This window comes from Kogia breviceps, chromosome 12, assembly GCF_026419965.1.
Source record: "Kogia breviceps isolate mKogBre1 chromosome 12, mKogBre1 haplotype 1, whole genome shotgun sequence".
NCBI classification, from domain to species: Eukaryota; Metazoa; Chordata; class Mammalia; order Artiodactyla; family Physeteridae; genus Kogia; species Kogia breviceps.
In genome coordinates, this window is record NC_081321.1 from 31565395 (window position 1) to 31586561 (window position 21167).

At 37.1% G+C, this 21167-nt stretch overlaps 1 protein-coding gene across 1 annotated transcript in view; it reads left to right on the forward strand.

The window, feature by feature from the left end:
* The window catches only part of LRRK2 (leucine rich repeat kinase 2), a 155807-nt gene that overhangs the window by 44046 nt on the left and 90594 nt on the right, over positions 1–21167 (forward strand). The window contains exons 14-19 of the mRNA XM_067009064.1: positions 914–1026; positions 10846–10990; positions 11126–11265; positions 13229–13357; positions 13432–13602; positions 17740–17998. Of these exons, the coding sequence (XP_066865165.1) occupies positions 914–1026; positions 10846–10990; positions 11126–11265; positions 13229–13357; positions 13432–13602; positions 17740–17998 (957 nt within the window). The remainder of the gene's footprint in view (positions 1–913; positions 1027–10845; positions 10991–11125; positions 11266–13228; positions 13358–13431; positions 13603–17739; positions 17999–21167) is intronic.

Here is a 21167-nt window from a genome sequence, read left to right on the forward strand (position 1 = left end):
TGTCAGGACCTGTTTGAATAAATTTTAAAACGAGGACTGAAGGTTCTAGGAGGGTGAAAATCATGCCTGTCATATTCACTGTGGTATTCTCAGCATGTAGCAAAATCCCTTGCATGTAGTTGGCATTCAAATGTTTGTTAAGTAAATGAAAAGTTATATGCAGTCAACTTATAGTTTGTGTTAATACAAATTATTGAAGTGAAAGGTTATAAGGAATTGTTTATTAATAATTATTTCTAGTCATAGGTTTTAGAAACGTTATTTATTCATAATAATTTTACTTATATGTTCTATTGTATAACCAATATTTTTTGACTTGCTGTTTTTCCAACAGTTTTGGGTTAGTTCAGCTACAATGTAGCTGAACAAAGAATATGTTTTCTTTAAGTTACTTAATACTTTTATACAGCCTTAGAGGACTTTTAATAAAACTATATGCTCTTTACCATTATAATGCTGAAACTAAAAACTTTTTTTTCCACTGTTATTCCAGCTGCTCTTTTATGTCTACATTTCATATCTGACCTTTTTATGTTGTAGTCCAAATAACTTTGATCTTTTCTCAAGTTGTCCATTGTTGCATAAAAATCTTCTAGCTTCTTGTAATGAGTAGTCTATTCATACAAAAAAGAGATTGTTCCAGAAAATTCCTCCACCATTGTAACTTCTTGCTACTTTAAATTCAGTGAACATCCGCACACACTGTATTTATTTTACATTCAGTGATGAACTGTTTTTAGAAATTTCTTAAAGCTAAGAGTTATTTCTTTGGTAAGGAACCATGGATTAGAAAAAGGTATAACATATATATGTATTGTTGGGTTAATTATAATCATTCCTAATAAGTGACAATCTATTCAGCCAAAATCTTTATGAGAAAAACATTTGTTTATTTGTTTATTTTTGCATGTAGGCATCCCAGAAGAATCCAGAGAAGATACTGAATATCAGCATAAGCTAAATATGGTTAAAAAACAGTGTTTCAGGAATGATATTCACAAATTGGTCCTAGCAGCTTTGAACAGGGTACGTATAATATAGGTTTCCTGCCTTTATTACTCTTAACTAGAATATGAAATTGGGGAAGTAGGGGGGCTTTTATTAGCTTAAGTTTTCCATGTTCCGTTTACTATGATAGTAGGAAGTTATATGTTTAGAGACATAAGATGACAGTAGGGATGTAGGGGGCGAAGAGATGTGCCATTCCAGCTAAGAGAAGTGCACTGTCAACTACAGACTTTGACAGCCTCTTTTGATAAATCCATTCTGGTCTGTTCAATCAGAAAGAGAACTCTAGATGTGCAGCTAAGCCTCACGAACGATGTCAAGAGCCATGACTGCTATTTTCTCTGTCTGTCCTCCTGGCTGCTTGTCTTTCTTTTCTGGTCCCAGGCTGAAAGGTTCAGTCCATGAAGACACACAGGGCACACATTAAAGTCTTTTTTGATTCCCTGTGCTTGTTTTCATTTTACTCCTTAGGGATAACCTCTGAAATGGCTCAGTGTGCATTGTTTTCTCCCAATGTTAGGTGTTTACATATCTATGTACATTTGCAATAATATAATTAATAAATTAATAATCATACTACATCTGAAAAAGAAGAGGAGCATTATGTTTATATTGTGCAGTGCAAAAGGTACTGATGGAATTAAGATGGTTTTGAAAGTTAACATAAGATGAATTGGTTCTTTATAAAAGATATCGGAGTAAAGAGGTAAAGATGTAAAGATGAGGTTAATGTTTTCAAGCAAGGAAGAGAGTAGTCAAAGTAATTAATAGAAATAATTCCTTGTGATTTAGTATACTTTGAAAAATGTCATGAATTAATTAGAAGAGCCTGCAGAGAGGTCTTCAAAAATGCGATTTAAACTGAACTTTATAATGTAATTGTTTGTGATATATTTGAGTCATTTGTACTCAAACCTTAATATGATTCTTGAGTATAGCCATGGGTTGAATTTAATTCCAGAAATATTTGATGAAACTAAGTATGTGGAAGGAGCTGTGTTAGACACTGGGAAGACAAAAATGAATATGCTTTGTATCCTTCTGTAATGGATCTCATAATCTGGCTGGGCCATGCATAAAACATAAAACACATATTAGGTTGTTCTGTATTAGCACTTATGAGCTGCACTAGCTTTATGAACAGTACTTTAGGAACATAGAGGAGAGAGTAGTTAATTTTGTTCATGGTGTGTGTTGGTGAGAAGCAAGAGGTGGTAACTCTGATTCTGATTATCTCATCTTTCCTAACATTATTGAATAGGGGTGTGATAGCGTGGAAGGAGTGGGCAGTCAAGGGAGAAGTGCTGTGCTTCCTGCCATCAGTACCATGATGCCAAGAGGGTCACTCTGCTCCCAGGTCTTACTTTCTTTTGCTATAGAATCCCAGGAGAGGTGGTTGAGAACCTCCCTACCCCTTCCTTTATTTTCCATGCCACACTTGAGTAATGACACACAGCATCTCAGTAAACAGAGACTGTCATTTGTGGGCAGGGAATTTAAGGTCATGGGGAAATAGAAGTGACACTATTTATTAAAAAAAAAAAATCTCCCCTGTGTAATTCCCCTAATTCTTCACCATGGTTGAGAAAAAATGCTCTAAAAGATGAATGTATCTTTTTTTTAGTTCTAAAATTCTGTGATTGCATGTCTGACTCTGAATAAAAGTTACAAGGCATCAGAGATTTTAGGTCCAAATACTACTGATGTAATAAAATGAATTACCATTAAAAATAATCCTATTCTTGGAGAGCAGACTTCCAAATAAGGTAGAATTTCAGATTCAACTAAGATTTACAGTGCGAAGACTATTAAAAGCATTTATTAAAGTGAATCAATGTTTGGACATATATATGTGTGTATGTAAATATAGACACATATAATATGTATATATATACACATACATATGTGTAAATCCAATAACATTCAGGCTGAAGTTAAATGTCTGAAATATTGACATTCCATTTATGCTTGATCCTTTTAGCTTTTTTTGCACATGAAAACAGTCACCTGTTCTACAGAGATCGATTTGCCCAGTACTGTCTCTGGAGAACACAGTAGAAAATAGGACTCTCAGCATTTTGGTCACATCTGTGCTTTGTATGCAGTGACACTGCTGCTATCTTCAGCCAGGGAACTTAACAAAGTCAAACCAATCTTCTGATTAAATGGACACAAATCAAAGAACTTGTGTGCTTCTCAAAAACCTTAAAGCAAAATGTACCCAGTTTAAATACTGAAGCTATTTATTTCAACTGTAAATAATATGTAGTGAAAGAAAGAGCTTATTTGCAAAAGTAACAATGATTACAACAGCAAGAAGAAATTACATAGGAGTAAAGTTATAAAAATGTATAAAACTACTCTAGGGCTTCCCTGGTGGTGCAGTGGTTGAGAGTCCGCCTGCCGATGCAGGTTCGTGCTCCGGTCCGGGAAGATCCCACATGCCGCGGAGCGGCTGGGTCCGTGAGCCACGGCCGCTGAGCCTGCGCGTCCGGAGCCTGTGCCCCGCGACGGGAGAGGCCACAACGGTGAGGGGCCCGCATACCGCAAAAAAACAAAAAAACAACCCTATCAGTTTTTCTCTTTCTGACTAGCTGATTCACTTTGTTATAAAGCAGAAACTAACACAACATTGTAAACCAATTATACTCCAAGAAAGATGTTAAAAAAAAAAACAAACCCCTATCAGTGAGTGGTAAGTGACAGGCTGCATCTGGTGGCAGGCTTTCAGTTGGAATCTGACACTTATTTTAGTCCACACATGGCCCTCCCATTATTTTATTTACCACTTAAGTCCGTGCCTCTTTCCTGCACTGCGCACTTGTCTCAGTCAGTTTTGGTAAGCCCCCCACAAGCTAACCCTAGCCAAAATGAGTAAAAAACAAACGTCACTGGAGAGCTTCTTTGAAAAGGGAGAAAGACCCAATGATGAGACAGCAGAAGGCTCTAACTGCCAAAAAAAAGAAAGCTGCATATAAAAGAAAATACCAAGAGTCCTACTTAAATCACAGGTTCACTGCAACAGGTGATTCACATTCTCCAAGCCCGTTTTGTATAATATGTGGCGACCAGCTATCCAGCGAAGCCATGAAACCTTCAAAACTGCTTTGCCACATGGAGACCAGGCACCCTGCATTAAAATACAAGCCTTTGGAGTTTTTCAAAAGAAAAAAATGTGAACACGAAGAACAGAAGCAATTATTGAAGGTCACCACTTCCTCACATGTGTCTGCACTGAGAGCATCATTCTTAGTGGCTGACCGCATTGCTAAAGCTAAGAAGCCCTTTACTGTTGGTGAAGAGTTGATCCTGCCCGCTGCTAAGGACATTTGTCGTGAACTTTTAGGAGAGGCTGCAGTTCAAAAGGTGGCACGTGTTCCTCTTTTGGCTAGCACCATAACTAGACGAATTGATGAAATAGCAGAGGATATTGAGGCACAATTGTTAGAGAGGATGAATGAGTCACCGTGGTACGCGATCCAGGCTGACGAGTCTGCCGATGTTGACAAGGCAGCAGAGCTTGTTTTTGTGCGATACATATTTTCAGGAGGCTGTGCGTGAGGATATGTTGTGTGCACTTTTGTTGCCAACGAACACCACAGCTGCAGAACTATTCAAGTCTTTGAATGATCACACATCAGGAAAACTGAATTGGTCATTTTGTGTCGGTATGTGCACGGACAGAACGGCTGCCATGACTGGACGGCTTTCTGGTTTTACCACTCAGGTCAAAGAGGTCACTTTTGAATGTGATTCTACACACTGTGTCATCCATAGAGAAATGCTGGCTAGCCGAAAAATGTCACCTGAACTTAACAGCGTTTTGCAGGATGTGATTAAAATTATCAGCCCCATTAAAGTACATGCCCTTAACTCATGTCTGTTCTCACAGCTCTGTGAGGAGATGGACACAGAGCACACACGTCTTCCCTCATACACAGAAGTGAGATAGTTTTCTAAAGATAGGTCACTGGCCAGCATTTTTGAGTTACGAGAGCCGCTCCAGAGATTTCTTTTAGAAAAGCAGTCACCACTGGCAGCACATTTCAGTGACACAGAATGGGTCGCAAAACTTGCTTACATGTGTGACGTGTTCAAGTCGGCAGATAAAGTGGCTGCATTCAAAGCCAAACTGGAATTATGGGGGCGACCAGTGAACATTGGGATTTTTGACGTGTTTCAAGCATTAGCAGAGATTTTGTAAGAGACTGATCCAGGGCCTTCTTTCTCCCAGCTGGTGCACGATCACCTATCTCAGCTTTCGAAAGAGTTTGAGCATTGCTTCCCAACCACAAAAGACCCCCGAACTGGGAAAGAATGGATCTGTGACCCATTTGTGAATAAGCCAGGTGAATCGACTTTGTCCGTGCTAGAAGAGGATCAGCTGCTTGAGATTGCAAATGGCCTTAAACGTATGTTTGAGACAACGTCAAATCTCCATGCATTCTGGATTAAAGTCAAGGCGGGATATCCTGAGATTGCCACAAAAGCACTGAAAAGCCGGCTTTCAGTTCCAACATCCTGTCTTTGTGAAGTAGGGTTTTCTGCAGTGACAGCCACCAAAGCAAGATCACGGAGTAGATTGGACATAAGCAGCACACTTGGGTGTCACTGTCTGCCGTTCCCCCCAGATGGGACCATCTAGTTGCAGGAAAACAGGCTCAGGGCTCCCACTGATTCTGCGTGATGGTGAGTTGTAGAATTATTTCATTATATATTACCATGTAATAATAATAGAAATAAAGTGCACAATAAATGTAATGTGCTTGAATCATCCTGAAACCATCCCCTCCCGCCCTGGTCCGTGGAAAAATTGTCTTCCACGAAACCGGTCCCTGGTGCCAAAAAGGCTGGGGACGGCGGCTACAGAACACTGTCTCAGGCATTGTGACCTGTAATGTCTGAGATGGTGGTTGCTCCATTAGCAGGGCTCCCAGAGTGATTGTGCTGGACAGAGACCCCTCCTGACCGGTAACACAAATGAAGCGTGAATAAGAATTGAACCTTTTCTTTTTCCAGCCTATGAAATTTTGAGGTTGTTACTACAACTTAATTTAGTCTGTCCTGACAATACAATTCTTATCAATAGGTCCTAATTAAATAAATTATATTATTTCCAAGTTATGTAGTTCTACATAGGGATTAAAAACAACTAGATGAGGGCTTCCCTGGCGGTGCAGTGGTTGAGAATCCACCTGCCGATGCAGGGGACACGGGTTCGTGCCCCGGTCCTGGAAGATCCCACATGCCGCAGAGCGGCTGGACCCGTGAGCCATGGCCGCTGCGCCTGCGCGTCCGGAGCCTGTGCTCCGCAACGGGAGAGGCCACAGCAGTGAGAGGCCCGCATACCGCAAAAAAAAAACCAAAAAGAAACAAAACAAACAAACAAAAAACAAACAACTAGATGAGATTCCCAATGTGTTGCCATGGAATTATCTACAGTTTTCCATGAATATGAATGTATCACCCAGGTACTCATTTTTTTTTTCCTTCATATATGTTAGCACATTATGCACACTTTTGATGAAATTAGCATATTTTCACATCTTTATGTCTTCCCTCTATCACTCAATTAAAGCAGATTATACGGTGTTTACTTTTATACCTTTAACTCTACAACATATTCTAATAGTTAAGTGTGTGGGTCCTGGAATCAGGATATCTGGGTTTGAATCTGGCTTTACCACCTACAGACTAATGTATTCTGGACAAGTTATTTACAGTTTCAGTTTCATTATCTATAAAATGGAGACAAAAAATGGCTTTTCGCTTGGGATTATTATGAAGAATTTTATGAGATAATTCATGCCATGTACTTGGCACAATTCCTGACACATAGTATTCGGTCAATAAATGTTAGTTAATGTTATTACTATTAGATTTAAAAGTGTCTTTTGACCATTGGCTATAAAAGATGAGAAAATTGAAGTATTCACACTATCTTCCACTATTTCTACCCATCTTCTCACCAGCTTTTGTTAAATAAATTAATCCTACATTTGACAAGGTTTAAAATATTTACATTCAGCTCTGTAACCATACTTAATAAGTTTGTTTTCATCTTGTTCCTACAGTCATGTGGATTCAGTGTTCACTGCAAGTTCTTTTGTTATAGTTTTTCCATTTAGTCTTTTAGTTGTCTGTTTTTTTTTTTTAAAGTTCCATTTCCTGAACATTTTGTTGTTGTTTCTATATTTGGACTCTTGAAAAAACAGTTTGGTTGGTTGCAAATTATTGGGGTTTTATTTTCTTTCTTTGAAAACTCTGTAGGCATTTCACTGTCTTCTAGTACTGAATGTTTTAGTGGAACAGTCTGAGACCAACTTGATTCTTTTCTCATTTTTAAAGGGGTTGATATTTTTATCTGGGACCCCAAAGGATTCTTTTTCTTGAAATCTACTTTATTAGGCTATATCTTAGTGTTAGTCACGTACTATGGTGTCTTCTTTCTAGCTGTACATTCAATTAATTTTTTTTCTGGAAAGTTTTTCCGAGTTGTAACTGACTTAGCTGACAGGAAAGAGACTGGTATGGGCATTTCCCCCTTGAACTGGCTAGCTCACTCATTAGCGAAACCATTTGTATTCTTTGAAAAAATTTGGAAAATTGTGAAGCATAGGTAATAGGATGTTTCTAATCAATGTTTGTAGCTGTCCACCATTGGTACTTTCAAAAATTTCATGCTAGTAAATTACTTGCTAGTAAATTAATTTCAATCCCCATTTGAACAACAAGGCAAAAATTCATTATTTTCAAGATAGACCATTTGATAAGTGAAAGAAAGTCCATTGTAAGCTTGTAAATAACATACATATATGTGTATATATATATATTTTTTTCTAATTTATAAAACTGTCAAAAACCAGACACCACTATTTAAAATCATCAAATAGTTTATTTGACCTCCATCACTTGTAATAATGTGATACTCTGCATTCTCTTTCTGCATAGACAAATCACAGATTTCCTGTTGCTAGTCATTTGTCATCATCGAAGTGCACCTGAAATAGAGATTAGGGGAGCTCAGGGTAGCAGAACCAATAGTTGAGTAGAAACTTGTTAGAGGTGATGGTATTAAGACAAGAACAGGTACTTTATACATATCAATTTGACTTAACTTTAGCATAAAAATAAACCTACGGATGCAGTTTGAGCTTAAGAGCAGGACCAGCTACATAATCTGTGGGGCCCAGTAACAGATGAAAATGCAGGACCTCTTGTTGAAAAATTATTAAGTATTTCAAGGTGGTAGCTGCAGATCATTAAACCAGGTGTGGTGCCCTTCTGAGCACAGAGACTGTGCTATGCACATGTGTGCACCCCGGGAGCTGGCCCTGCCTAGGAGGCAGGAATGATGGTACTGTTAATTAAAACAGAAAGTTCAGAATGACAGTCTGAGTTTTCTTTTTTCTTTTTTTTTTGAGAAGGTGATAAACTTTGAACATCTGAGTTTAAGATACTGGTGTCAAGCAAAGAGAAACATGGGCTTAGAGCTTAAGAGAGTTCAAACTTGTGCTTTGAGTTATCTGCTCAAAGGTTTCTGTGTCTCAGTTTTTTTTTCATCAGTAACATAGGGAGAATAATTGTGTGTCTACATCATAAGGTTGTTGTGAGGATTAAATGAGTTAATATATATGAAGTGCTTAAAAGAAGGTCTGGCACATAGCGAATGCTGCTTAGGTTTTGGCTTTATCCTTACGGTTGTTGCTATTGTTGTTATGGTGACTTGAAGCCATGATAGTGTATGAAATTCCATCCATGAATAGAAGAGTTTTAAGAAAAGTTCTTTGGATAAAGTCTGGAGTTGAAAGAAGTGATTGTGAAGGAGATGGGTAAATGAATGGTTTTAAAGTTTGAGAATAATTGCCAGGGGGGTGGGGGGCTGGATTACTGTGTCACGGAAATCAAGGGAGGAGAAAGCAGCAGTTCAGTTGTTAAAGGCCTTGTTTCTTTGAATGGTTTTGATTTGGAGTGGTTAGGACAGAAGTCTGATTATGTGAAATTAAGAGGTGGGAAGAATGTGGGGATCGTGGGTGTAGACTTCTCTATTAATAAGTTTAGAAATGAAGGAAAAGTGGAAGCTCAATGGAGTGGAAGACCGAGTTAAGGATACTCTCTCCCACTGAGAAGGCTTTCACTTTTGAGAAGAATGTTCAGCCCAAGGCCTGAACTGTGCCATCACTCAATGTTTATTGCGGGGATGACGAGTTATCTCATTTCACACTCCTAACAGCACTGCATTATGAGGATCATTTCAGAGGTGAAGAAGTCGAGACGGACACTGAGCCATCCCTCCAGCTTCACTTTGCCCCACTTTGAATTTCTTTATATTTCTTGAATAATACCCTCTGAGTAAATACCACTTCTCAGGAAATGTCATTTCATTCATTTTTGATGGTCCTCAGATTCATGGAACTATTGAGTGATGAGACAATTCAAACTCAAGTTTAATTGGCTCCCAAGCTGATATATTTTTTCTGCTCAAGGAGTTGGTGAGACGGAAATAATGATGGGAAAAAAAATGCCAAGGGAGGCGAGGATATGAGTGTCTTATTGAAATGATAGATGAAATGATGTCCAAGGTGAGCAGTTACGGGGTGGAGGAGAAGGACACGGGATGAGAAAATGACGCCTCTCCTCATAACCAATACAAAGAAAGATGCTGAGTAAGGACACGAGAGGAATTGAAGGACTAGATTGGGAAATGAATGACAATCTGTTCATTGACAGTATGGAAGTGAGAAAGGCTGGAAGGTAGGAGGTTTTGGTTGAAGAGACTACATCAGAATTTGAGGTCTGGCTGAAAGCTATTTCAGCTCTGTAGTTGAATGTGTGGTGGGGTCAGTCAGAGATTTGGAGTGAAGATAACCATGAAAGTAGAGTCTGTGAAAGCAGAGGTCCTCAGAAAGATAGCGTTGTAATTTTTGAAAGGAAAACTATTAGGTGGGCGTTCATATCATAGTTGAAGTTTAAAGGGCACCGTGGAAAAACAGACTGTAAGCGTTAGGTGTATGATGTCACAGACATCAAAAGAGGGGAAGCGTGGTTGTGATTGTCACGTGGTTGGAAAGTGTGTTGTTGCCTGTTTTCTTCTCGGTCAACGAGAAGGATGGCCTGGGAAAAGAAGTGGCCTCTGTTAGAATACCTGTCAAATGATGTCAAATTCTGGAGGAATTGAAATGAAAAGTTTGGAAGAGATAGTGATTAAGATTCTGTACTTTTAAGGCAGACACCCTTATGTTCGAGTACTAGGCCTGACACGTGTTAGCTGTGTGACTTGAGCTCTTGTCCCCTGCATCTTTAAAGTCTGGTGAACCTATTGGATGAGGCTGTTGAGGGGGAACAGATGAGATATGGCATGTGAAGCACGTAAAGAGTTAATTTTCGATTAGTATTTTCTATGGTGAGAGCACTGATTTTCCTGGTTAAGAATTTAGGCTGTGGGAGCAAATGTCCTTGATTCGGTATCTTCCCAGTAGTGTACAGTCTGTGAGAATTTAGGAATAGCTACTCCACCCCGCTGACCCTCAGTAAACTCATCTTTTAATGGGAATCACATTAGTGTGTGTTTAATAAGAATGCCCTGTAAAGAAGAGCATGTAAAAGTATTTAGTATTGTGCCCGGCACAGAGCAGGTACTTACTAAGCATTAAAATGTTAGCTCTTATCCTTAACAATAAATAAAAGTAATTCATGATATAAGGCAGAATCAAGGATAGTAATTTTATTTAGACTACTTAGTTTATATTTTATCAGTCTATAGCTGGCTTTAACTAAGGTAAGTATTAGAATTCATGTTTTAACAGCAAATATTCTTAATTTTCTTTTTGACTTCAGTTCATTGGAAATCCTGGGATTCAGAAATGTGGATTAAAAGTAATTTCTTCTATAGCGCATTTTCCTGATGCATTAGAGGTGTTATCCCTGGAAGATGCTATTGATTCGGTGCTTCACACACTGCAGATGTATCCAGATGACCAAGGTTGGTACAACTGAACTCAGGATTTAGATTTTTATAGGCCTTTAGCTGTTGGTTGGACATGTTTAAATTTTTTCTTCAGTTTTGAAATTTAAAACAATAAATTTTGTTTCTTTTTTCCTTTTTTTTTTTTTTTAGAAATTCAGTGTCTGGGTTTAAGTCTTATAGGATGTTTGATTACAAGGAAGAATTTATGCATAGGCACTGGGCATCTGCTGGCAAAAATTCTGGTTTCCAGCCTACAACGATTTAAGGATATTGGTGAAATACAGATGAAAGTATGTGCATTATCTTGAAGGGAATTGCAATCTTGTACAGATTTCTCTTTCAGAGCAGCTGGTGTAACTCCCACTTTGCGTTAATGGGTATATTCTAGTTAATTGAAAACCTTTTTTTATCATTTTGTAGTATTTTAATTATAGTAGATGAAGAGAATTGGATTGAATCTCAAAATATCCTGTTTCTTTACTAAATCTCTAAAATTAGTATGTTTATTTGTCATTTACCTTTTCCATTAAAGAGCACAGAATGTGCTAAAGAAATTTCAGCTAGCTGAGCTTAGATTTTAGATAAGTAAAAGTTATAATTATTCTGAAGTTTGTCATTCTCTATGTTTTATTGTTAGCTACTTACCTAGTAATTTTGCCCCTCGATTTTTTTTCTTGCAGTGAAACAATATTTTAAACATTTTTCATCAAGCAAAATTTAAAATGGGATCTATATTAACTGTCGATAAGGAATCCAGGATACTGGTTTAAGATTAATTTAGGGGAGATTAAGAAGTAAATTGTATGAGAGTGTTTTTCTTTTAATGTTAGCAAAACAAATAGTTTCCTTAAGAGTTTCTGCCTTGGTTGTGGTTTTTTAGTAATGGAGTTTACAACTTTCATAAACCAAATATTTTCACAAATGGCAGCCTTCACCAGGAGTGAAAATGTCTAAGCTCTAATCTTTGCACAGACATAATTTGTAAATGTGATAATGCATGTAAGATTTTAAATTTTAAAGTGCTGAACACACAACAAAAATGTGTTTTAGAACCAAACTGTCTTTTATAAATCTGCTTTTTGTAATGTGCCTCAACCTAGACTGATTAAAACCAAGGCAGAATTGATTATAAGTAACCCTAGGGAAATGAAATTATTTTGTGCAGGTATGAAGGTGTCAGTCAGTATTTATTCATCTAAGCATAAATTTTAGGATTTTTATAGTAGAGGTTGTAAATTATTGACCAGTGGGCTAAATTTGGTTTGTCAACATATTTTATTTGGCCAGTTCAGTGTTTATAAGTTTTTAACTTGAATTATATGCCTTCTATGCATTTGCGTTACCTGCTTTGCTATTGCATTCATTTGAGTTTGCAAGGACCTCTGCTCTAGAGGTTAGTGGACCACATGCTGCTCAGACCTGCATAGATTAATACTATTTCTCCCGTCAAATGTTAGGAAGCATTTGTAGAAACTCAGCATCTTAAGAGCTCAAAATAATAATTTTAACATTTAGATGATTTCATTAATATATACTAGAAAGATAAAAATTTTAAAAGTTAAGTTGATCTTTGGTGAGTTTACCCAAGCTATATAATAGTCAAGTCAGAAGTTCACAACTCTTGGGGTGGTTCTAAAAAGTAATGGTGTACTGATCAGTTCTTTATAAATGATTTGCCACAAGGATGTAAATCTTGGAGTGTCTTTAGAGCTTCTCTCAGGTGCACTCAATGTGAATAAAATCTAGGAACTCACATTTGTCTGAGGTTAAAATTTCAGAAGATAGCACAAAAATGTTGGGGGAAATGCTAAGCTAGCTAGAGAACCTGATCTGCAATCTTGTAATAAACAATTCACATCACTGGTCTGTTTGGATTTGTGGCACTGCTGACTCTGGTGTTCTAATCCTGATTAGTATCTGACTTTCAACCTGTAGGTATGGCGTCAGGCAGGGAATCTTTAAAAGGCAAACTTTGGTGTATTAGGTATTTTTCCCTGCTTTGCTAGATGATAGTTTGTTGACTAGCATCTTATTCTCTGTGCACCTGCTTGTGTCTTAGTAATGAGAGAGCAAGGTGTATTTGTTTCATTGTTTCAAGGTTTATAGCTTTAAAGTACAGACCTAATAAATACATCTACTTAGCTAAGTGAACATCCAAGGTTTTAAGTACCATACACAGTCTCTCTTTTACATTATTTATTTATTTTTTGCCCACAATTGCTTTGTTATTATTATATTTGATCACACTTTCAGGGATTTCAGACAATCTTGACAGTACTGGAATTGTCAGTGTCTTTTTCCAAGCTGCTGGTGCACCATTCCTTTGATTCAGTAATATTCCATCAGTTGTCCTCCAACATCATGGAGCAAAAGGATCAACAGGTACAATGTTTTTCACCTGTATTCTAACTGTTACACATTTAGCGGACTCTAATCCTCACTTCTCTTCTTTTTAGTTTCTAAATCTTTGTTGCAAGTGCTTTGCCAAATTGACTATGGATGATGAGTTAAAAAGTGTGATGCTGGAGAGAGCATGTGATCAGAATAACAGCATCATGGTTGAATGCTTGCTTCTGTTGGGAGCAGACGCCAATCGAGCAAAAGAAGCAGCTTCTTTAATTTGTCAGGTAAATATTCAAGGACTCACTTTTGTCTTTTTTCTGTTATTTGACTCTGCCATTGTATAGCTCTTATCTACATCCTATTATTCTACACTACAGAATTGATCAGTTTATTGAACAAATGCTTGTGATTTGTAGGAGTTCAGATTCACAGAATTTCAGAGGTAATAGGATCCCGATCCCGTAGGTGTTATTATCTAATCATTCATTTTACTTTTCTACCTAGCTTGTTAAGTTGATAAATAACTTTTCAAATTTGTCTCCTACTATGCATCTCTGTGCAAATCCTTCTCCAGCCACACACCATACAACACATAGTTTTATCTTGTTTTGATCATTTTTCAGCTATTTTCTCTCTGTTTTCAGTTTCGCTCTCTAGAAAATTCTCCCCTCAGGGCTACCACATGTGGCCCCTTAGGCTGTGTACTGCACACGTTGGGGTGCTGTACACATTGACAACTCTGCAGTTGTGTGGCACTGGGCCTGCTTCCCTTCTCTCCCTTCCCTCATGCACTGTGCAAACACATCTATCTGATTCTTCTGCTTTGCCTTCAAAATCGAACCCAAATTCCTTGTGCTCAATAAAGCCCTTCCCACACTCCCAGACCTCTGTACAAAATAAAGATTTACTTCTTGTGTAAGTCTGTGACAGTTTATGTACACCTCTTTATATTTTGTGAGTTAGGTGAAAGTAGAGATGTACAAGGTTCATCTATGTATCATTCAGAATATCTAACTCACTGCTTTATGTACAGTATGACTTCGGTACGTATTTATCAGAGTGTATTACATGTTATTTCAAGCTTGTCTTCATTCTATAAATTTTAGCGTTTATAATAGCATTTGGGAAGCACTACGTATATTTTCTGGATACTTAATATTTCCAACAAAGCAATTATGTAGTGATTTAATATACATTATTAAATAACCAGCAGAGTGCTATGTTTTCCAATAATTACATTTAAAGCCTTACTTTATTTAATTTCTCAGTCACCTATGGATTCAAATCAATTTGTCAACTGTAAGATTAAGTTAGCACTAATTAGCAATCTACCTAAAAAGAAACTGAACCTGTAACTCATTTTCATGCACAATTAGTTTATGCATTAAACCAAATACTTAATCAAATTACTTAAATTAGTCGTATTTCATTTAAGCAAGCAACGTTAAAAATAGTTGCTTCTCTGTTATTAAAGATAATTAAATTATTTTCCTCAATAATTTAATATGTTTTTATTGTGTATCTTTTGTGTGATCTTGAGATCATTGAGTTAATGTTACTTGGATTGAAAAGAAACTTCCCCTTCAGATTTTTCCTAGGGAAGCAACATACCTAAAATCACTTGAGTGCAATTACTCTACATTCCCCACAGGGAGTGCTTTCTACTTTTCTCTCAATGTATCCAAATATTTCTATACAAAAGGCTTTTTACCTTATTCTTCTTCCCAAGTTCTTTTGGACTTAATGTACTTATTTATATCTTTTCTTCTTAAAATCAGATCTTTACATCCATGGGTGTTTTAAATGTAAAGAATTTATCCTAGTTGTCAGAGATTATTTGTATCTAACAAGTGATAAATGTTGATTAAATATTGTGGGTAGATCGATTGAACATACCTTATTTTGTACCAGTGCAAAGTAACATAATCAAGACTATTCATGCACCAATGCTGCATCTATTCAGAGCAAGGACAGAGTTAATCTTGTTAGGTTTTCTGAGGTGGATGTAATAATAATGTAATGTACATGATTGGTAGAGAAGAATATGGAGGATTAATATTGGGTGTGAAAATGCATGAATAGAGACCTGAAGATGACTCATCAAGTCATGGTGGGAAGAGCAAGTATAATGAATTTTGAACAAATATAATAGCAGACACTTCTGTGGTGTTCATTATCACCTGGGCCCTGCTCTGAGCCCTTTACTTAAAAACTCCTCACAACAACCTTAGGAATAAGTCCTAGTATTATCCTGTTATGCAGGAGAGGAATTGAGGCACAGAAAGGTTAAGTAACTTGCCTGAGGACACTCTACAGGTAAGTAGTGGAAAATCTGCCTGCTTTAATCTTTTGTCTACATAACAGATTTGTGATAGTAGTGGTGGAGGGAGGGGGTTGTACATTCATTCCTGAGTGCTGGTTTGAAATATTAGGATTTGATTGTGGGCTGAATTATTTATAAATTAGAATATGAGAGACAAGATGGCAAAGGATAGTAAATTACAGTTTGATTATATTTGAATTATCCTCATTATTAAAATACAAAACTGTGTGTATCTGAGCAGTATATTTTTTCCTTCTCATGAAGTTGGAATTACTTTCATAATTTTATTTCCTTTGTCTGATACTGTTTCTTATATATTTATCTCTTCATGGCACCATATCCCTGAAATCAGCTTGGATAGCTTGGGTCCCCCGAGGAAAATTCTGCTATAAAATGTATTGAGTATCTTCCCTGTGGAAAGCACAGTGCTAGATAGTCAGTAAAGAATAGAAAAGGAGTTTCCTGTTTCAAGATGGTTTCAAAGTGCCTATTGGGAGATGGGGGAGGATAAAACATAAATCACCTTAATACAAGGTAGGCAGTAAATGCCATAATTTAGAGATAAAAGATTTCTGGGCTCCAAGAGAAGAAATGAGTTTTTTGGCCCCTCCCTTTCTCCCTTCCTTCCTTCCTTTAAAATTTCCTGTGGGCCCTTAAAGGATTTTAATAATTTGCTAAATTAAATATATTCCTTAGGCATTGTGCTAAGAGAGTTTAAAACTATTCCTTCAAGAATGAACATCTTTTTACTGGCTGAATAGCAGAATTAGATATTTGAGGCAAGAGAAATAGCATAAATGAAGGTAATGAGGTTTGAAAAATTGCAGTCGTATTTGAGGGAATGTCCTGGAGCAGAAAGGTTTTAGAAGATTTTAAAATAGGTTAATGACCTGATCATATCCAGACTAGAAAAGTACTGTAGTGGCTCTGGGGAGAATGGGTTGAAGGTGGGTGATCCTGGAGACTGGTGGACATTAAATTGGTGCCATCACACCACAGGACTGTCCCCTCAAACCTCTTGGACACACTTTAATTCTGAAGAATTCAGGAATTTTCCCCAACCATCTTGTTCCACCGACCTGGTACCCTGAATCTTAGGGTCTTCTTTCCTTTTATTTTTTAATCCTTAATATTGGTTCGTGAAAGGAGCACAGGCTTTGGAGCCAGCAGATTTGATTTCAAATCCAAGTCTCTTATTGACTAGCTCTAAGGGTTTGGACAAATCACATATTTTTCCTAAATATTCATCTATAAAATGGGGGTAATAATTTTTACGGCATACGTTTTTTAAAAATAAGGACTGGAGGTCATGTGTTTACAGAAGTTAGCACAGTACCTGGCATATAATATTTATATTATCTATGACTTTGTTCTTCTAGTTGATAGCATCACATTCCATCGCCTTTCAGAAGCTGTTGCTGGGTTGGGCCAGTGTTGCTATGCTGCAGGTTGCTAAGGCTTCTCTCTGCTTACTATGGTCACTCTAGTTTTTGTAGCAGCTAGCATGCTAACCCACCTTGAGGACATGCTCTGCAAACGTAACGTTCAGGGGAAGGTAGAAAACTGAGAGACAAGATATGTTTTAGTGGAAATTAAAGTTCTTGTCCTGGAAAACCAGAAGTAAATGATGACTGTCCTTTGCATGTGGCATTAGCAAATTTTATAATATTTATACTCACACTTAGTTATTCTGTGTCACAAATGAAGGCAGGGCAGTAGCATTTACTGTGTTAAGGTACTAGTTTCCCAGATGTCTTCCAATGAGCAAACAGAAGTCCAGAAAGTAGGAGAAACGTGTAAATTGTTGGAGCCTCAGGTATTCTGACTTCAAGCCTATGAGTTTTATTTCATATCATGTCGCCTTTTTCATGGTAACTGACTCTCATGTGGCAGATTTATTTGATTTATGGTGCTCTGATATTTGTGGTGCTAATCTTATTTTATTTTCCTAATCTATTTCAAGGATGAGTTTTGCCTTATTTTGTTTCATTCTAAATTTATGGATGTAGGGAAAAATCACACCAAGTTTGATTATCAGTCTCTTAAAAGGAAAAATGACAGGTTTTTAATATGCTTACCTTCTCTTTTTCTTTAATAGGTATGTGAGAAAGCGAGCAGTCCCAAAGTGGTAGAACTGTTACTGAATAGTGGATCCTGTGAGCAGGATGTACGGAAAGCTCTAACAATCAGCATTGGGAAAGGCGACAGCCAAATCATCAGCTTACTTTTAAAGAGGCTTGCCTTGGATCTGGCCAATAATAGCATCTGCCTTGGAGGATTTTGTATGGGAAAAATTGAACCTTCTTGGCTTGGTCCTCTATTTCCAGATAAGACAACTAATTTAAGAAAAGAGACAAGTAAGGATTAACAGGAAAAGTCTGTACAAGTCTTAATTTTAGTAGTATTTTTAAAAATCACTAATCTTTTAGTTAGTTTTCATTCCACTGTGGTTCAACTTAAGCCAAAAATATCGTAAAGGCTTGGATATCTTTTCTTTTTTGTCAAGAAATGCTTGAAACTGACATTATATTTAAGTTCTTTATGAGCCAGCAAATACATATTTTATAAAGATAGAGCAAAACAGTGGGATCTTTCTGTCAGGTTTCTTTTCTTTGTTACGTATTTTATTTTTTATTATAAAAATAATCTATGTGCGTTTACTAATAGAAAAACATAAAAATCTTAAGGAAGAAAATAACAACTTATTTTTTCACTTGTAGGTAATCATTGTAGATTTTTTCCCTAGACTTTTTGTATGCTTACATATGAATTAAAATTTGTGCATGGAAACATAAGCACATATATACTTTGCATTTTCAAGTTAGTATACTTTGCATTTCACTTAAGGATGTATTTTCAAGTTAATATAGATCTTTTATACATTAAGTACATTGATGACAGTTACCATTAGCGTCTATACTAGAGCTTTTCACATAGTAAGTGCTCATTAAATATAGTATAGGCAAATATAAAATTTGGTAAGAAATTATACTGATAAGCATATGTGGAAACAGGCACTTCACACATTATAGATATGAATTCAAATCTTCCTCTTCTGAGAAAAATTTGGCAATCTCTGTTAATACTTTAAATGTACACTCATACTTTTTTGACCCAGGAATATGCTGATAGGGATCCATGATACAGGCATTCTTAATGTGCACAAAAATTATGTTCAAGGATGCACATTAAAATATTATTCATAGGGGCTTCCCTTGTGGCGCAGTGGTTGAGAATCCGCCTGCCGATGCAGAGGACACGGGTTCGTGCCCCGATCCGGGAAGATCCCACACGTCGCGGAGCGGCTGGGCCTGTGAGCCATGGCCGCTGAGCCTGCACGTCCGAAGCCTGTGCTCCGCAACGGGAGAGGCCACAACAGTGAGAGGCCCGCGTACCGCAAAAAAAAAAAAAAAATATATATATATATATATTATTAATAATTACAAAAAATTAGGGGAAAACCTAAGTATTCCCCAAAAGGAACTATTCAAATTAATTATGGTATGTTCATGCAGTGGAATGCTTTGCATTCATTGGGAGAAAAACATCTAGCAAATCCAAATGTCCATATATAGAATGCATTCTTTTTTTTTTTTTTTTTTTATAAATTTATTTATTTTTGGCTGAGTTGGGTCTTCGTTGCTGTGCATGGGCTTTCTCTAGTTGTAGCGAGTTGGGGCTACTCTTCATTTCGGTGCACGGGTTTCTCACTGTGGTGGCTTCTCTTTTTGTGGAGCACAGGCTCTAGGTGTGCAGGCTTCAGTAGTTGTGGCATGCGGGCTCAGCAGTTGTGGCTCCTGGACTCTAGAGCACAGGCTCAGTAGTTGTGGCACACGGGCTTAGTTGTTCCGCGGCATGTGGGATCTTCCCGGAACAGGGCTCGAACCCGTGTCCCATGCATTGGCAGAGAGATTCTTAACCACTGCGGCACCAGGGAAGTCCCTAGAATGCATTCTTAAGGGAAAAAACGCTGTTAGAGAACAGTGTTTTTAGTATACTAGTATTGGTGAAAAGACAATTGGGATATGGTAGTCATAAGTGTTCGAATGTGAAAAGACCATGCTGGGAAAAAAATCCAGAAATGGGTTCCCTGGTTGCCTTTGGGGACCTTGGAAACTAATGAAATATGATTAGAGTCCATGTTTTATCACTTCAATTGGTCTCATGCCAACAAACTGCTTACTTTAATCTTTGACCTCTGATGGAGAGGAATTGTGGGCCTTTGGAGAGGTATGAAGGGAGATATACATTCAGGGTATTCTTTTGTTTCTGTTTGAAGTGTTTTACAAGTATTGACAAGTCTTACCTAATTAAAAAAATATAATGTAATTTGATAGATTGGAGGGCAAAGCCATAATTTTTTTGACAACTGGTCTGAGTAAAGAACATTTTGAATTCAAAGCTTTAAAACATTTTCCAGGTACTATTTGAGTTATGCACACATGTTGTAATGTGAATTATGAGAGTAATATTTGAAGAAATTTTCCAGGATATATGTAGGACAATGAGAACTCTGTCAACTTATTTCTTCAAAATAGAGCATAATATAAAATGCAATAAAATAGTAAGGAGAATGTTAAGAAGAATTTTGAAATTTCATCAAATTTCCTAATAGATTGAATCACTCAGCAAATAGTTTATAAAAATAAGAATATCACTTATTATCTTCTGTGTTCTAAGTGTTTTGCTAAAAACTTCACATGCATCATATTCTTTAAATTCTTCCATAATCCTGTGCTGTGTATATTGTTGTCTTCACTTCCCAAGTGAGGACACTGACGCTCTGGGAGCTTGTATAACTTGCAAGTGACTTGAGCACAGGCCTGTCTGGCTTCAAGGCCGAGACCTTTTTCCTGGATCAAGTTAGTTTCATAAAGGTTCAGTTTTGTCACCAACACCAAAGCTTTGTGTAAATTTTTATGATTTTTAAAACATTTAAGTTCATTGCCTGCTACTTTATACAGTATCATGATTGTAAAGTGACTTTTACGTAAGAATAAAAAATTCTCTTAGAAGTAGGAGACTATATAAGGAACTTTGGTATGATATATGTTTATGCTTGTATAATTATTGATTTCTAAAAATAGAACTACCATATGACCCAGCAATCCCACTACTGAGCATATACCCTGAGAAAACCATAATTCAAAAAGAGTCATGTACCACAATGTTCATTGCAGCACTATTTACAATAGCCAGGACATGGAAGCAACCTAAGTGTCCATCGACAGATGAATGGATAAAGAAGATGTGGCACATATATACAATGGAATATTACTCAGCCATAAAAAGAAATGAAACTGAGTTATTTGTAGTGAGGTGGATGGACCTAGAGTCTGTCATACAGAGTGAAGTAGGTCAGAAAGAGGAAAACAAATACCATATGCTAACACATATATATGGAATCTACAAAAAAAAAAAGGGTTCTGAAGAACCTAGGGGCAGGACAGGAATAAAGATGCAGACATAGAGAATGGACTTGAGGACACAAGGAGGGGGAAGGGTAAGCTGGGACGAAGTGAGAGA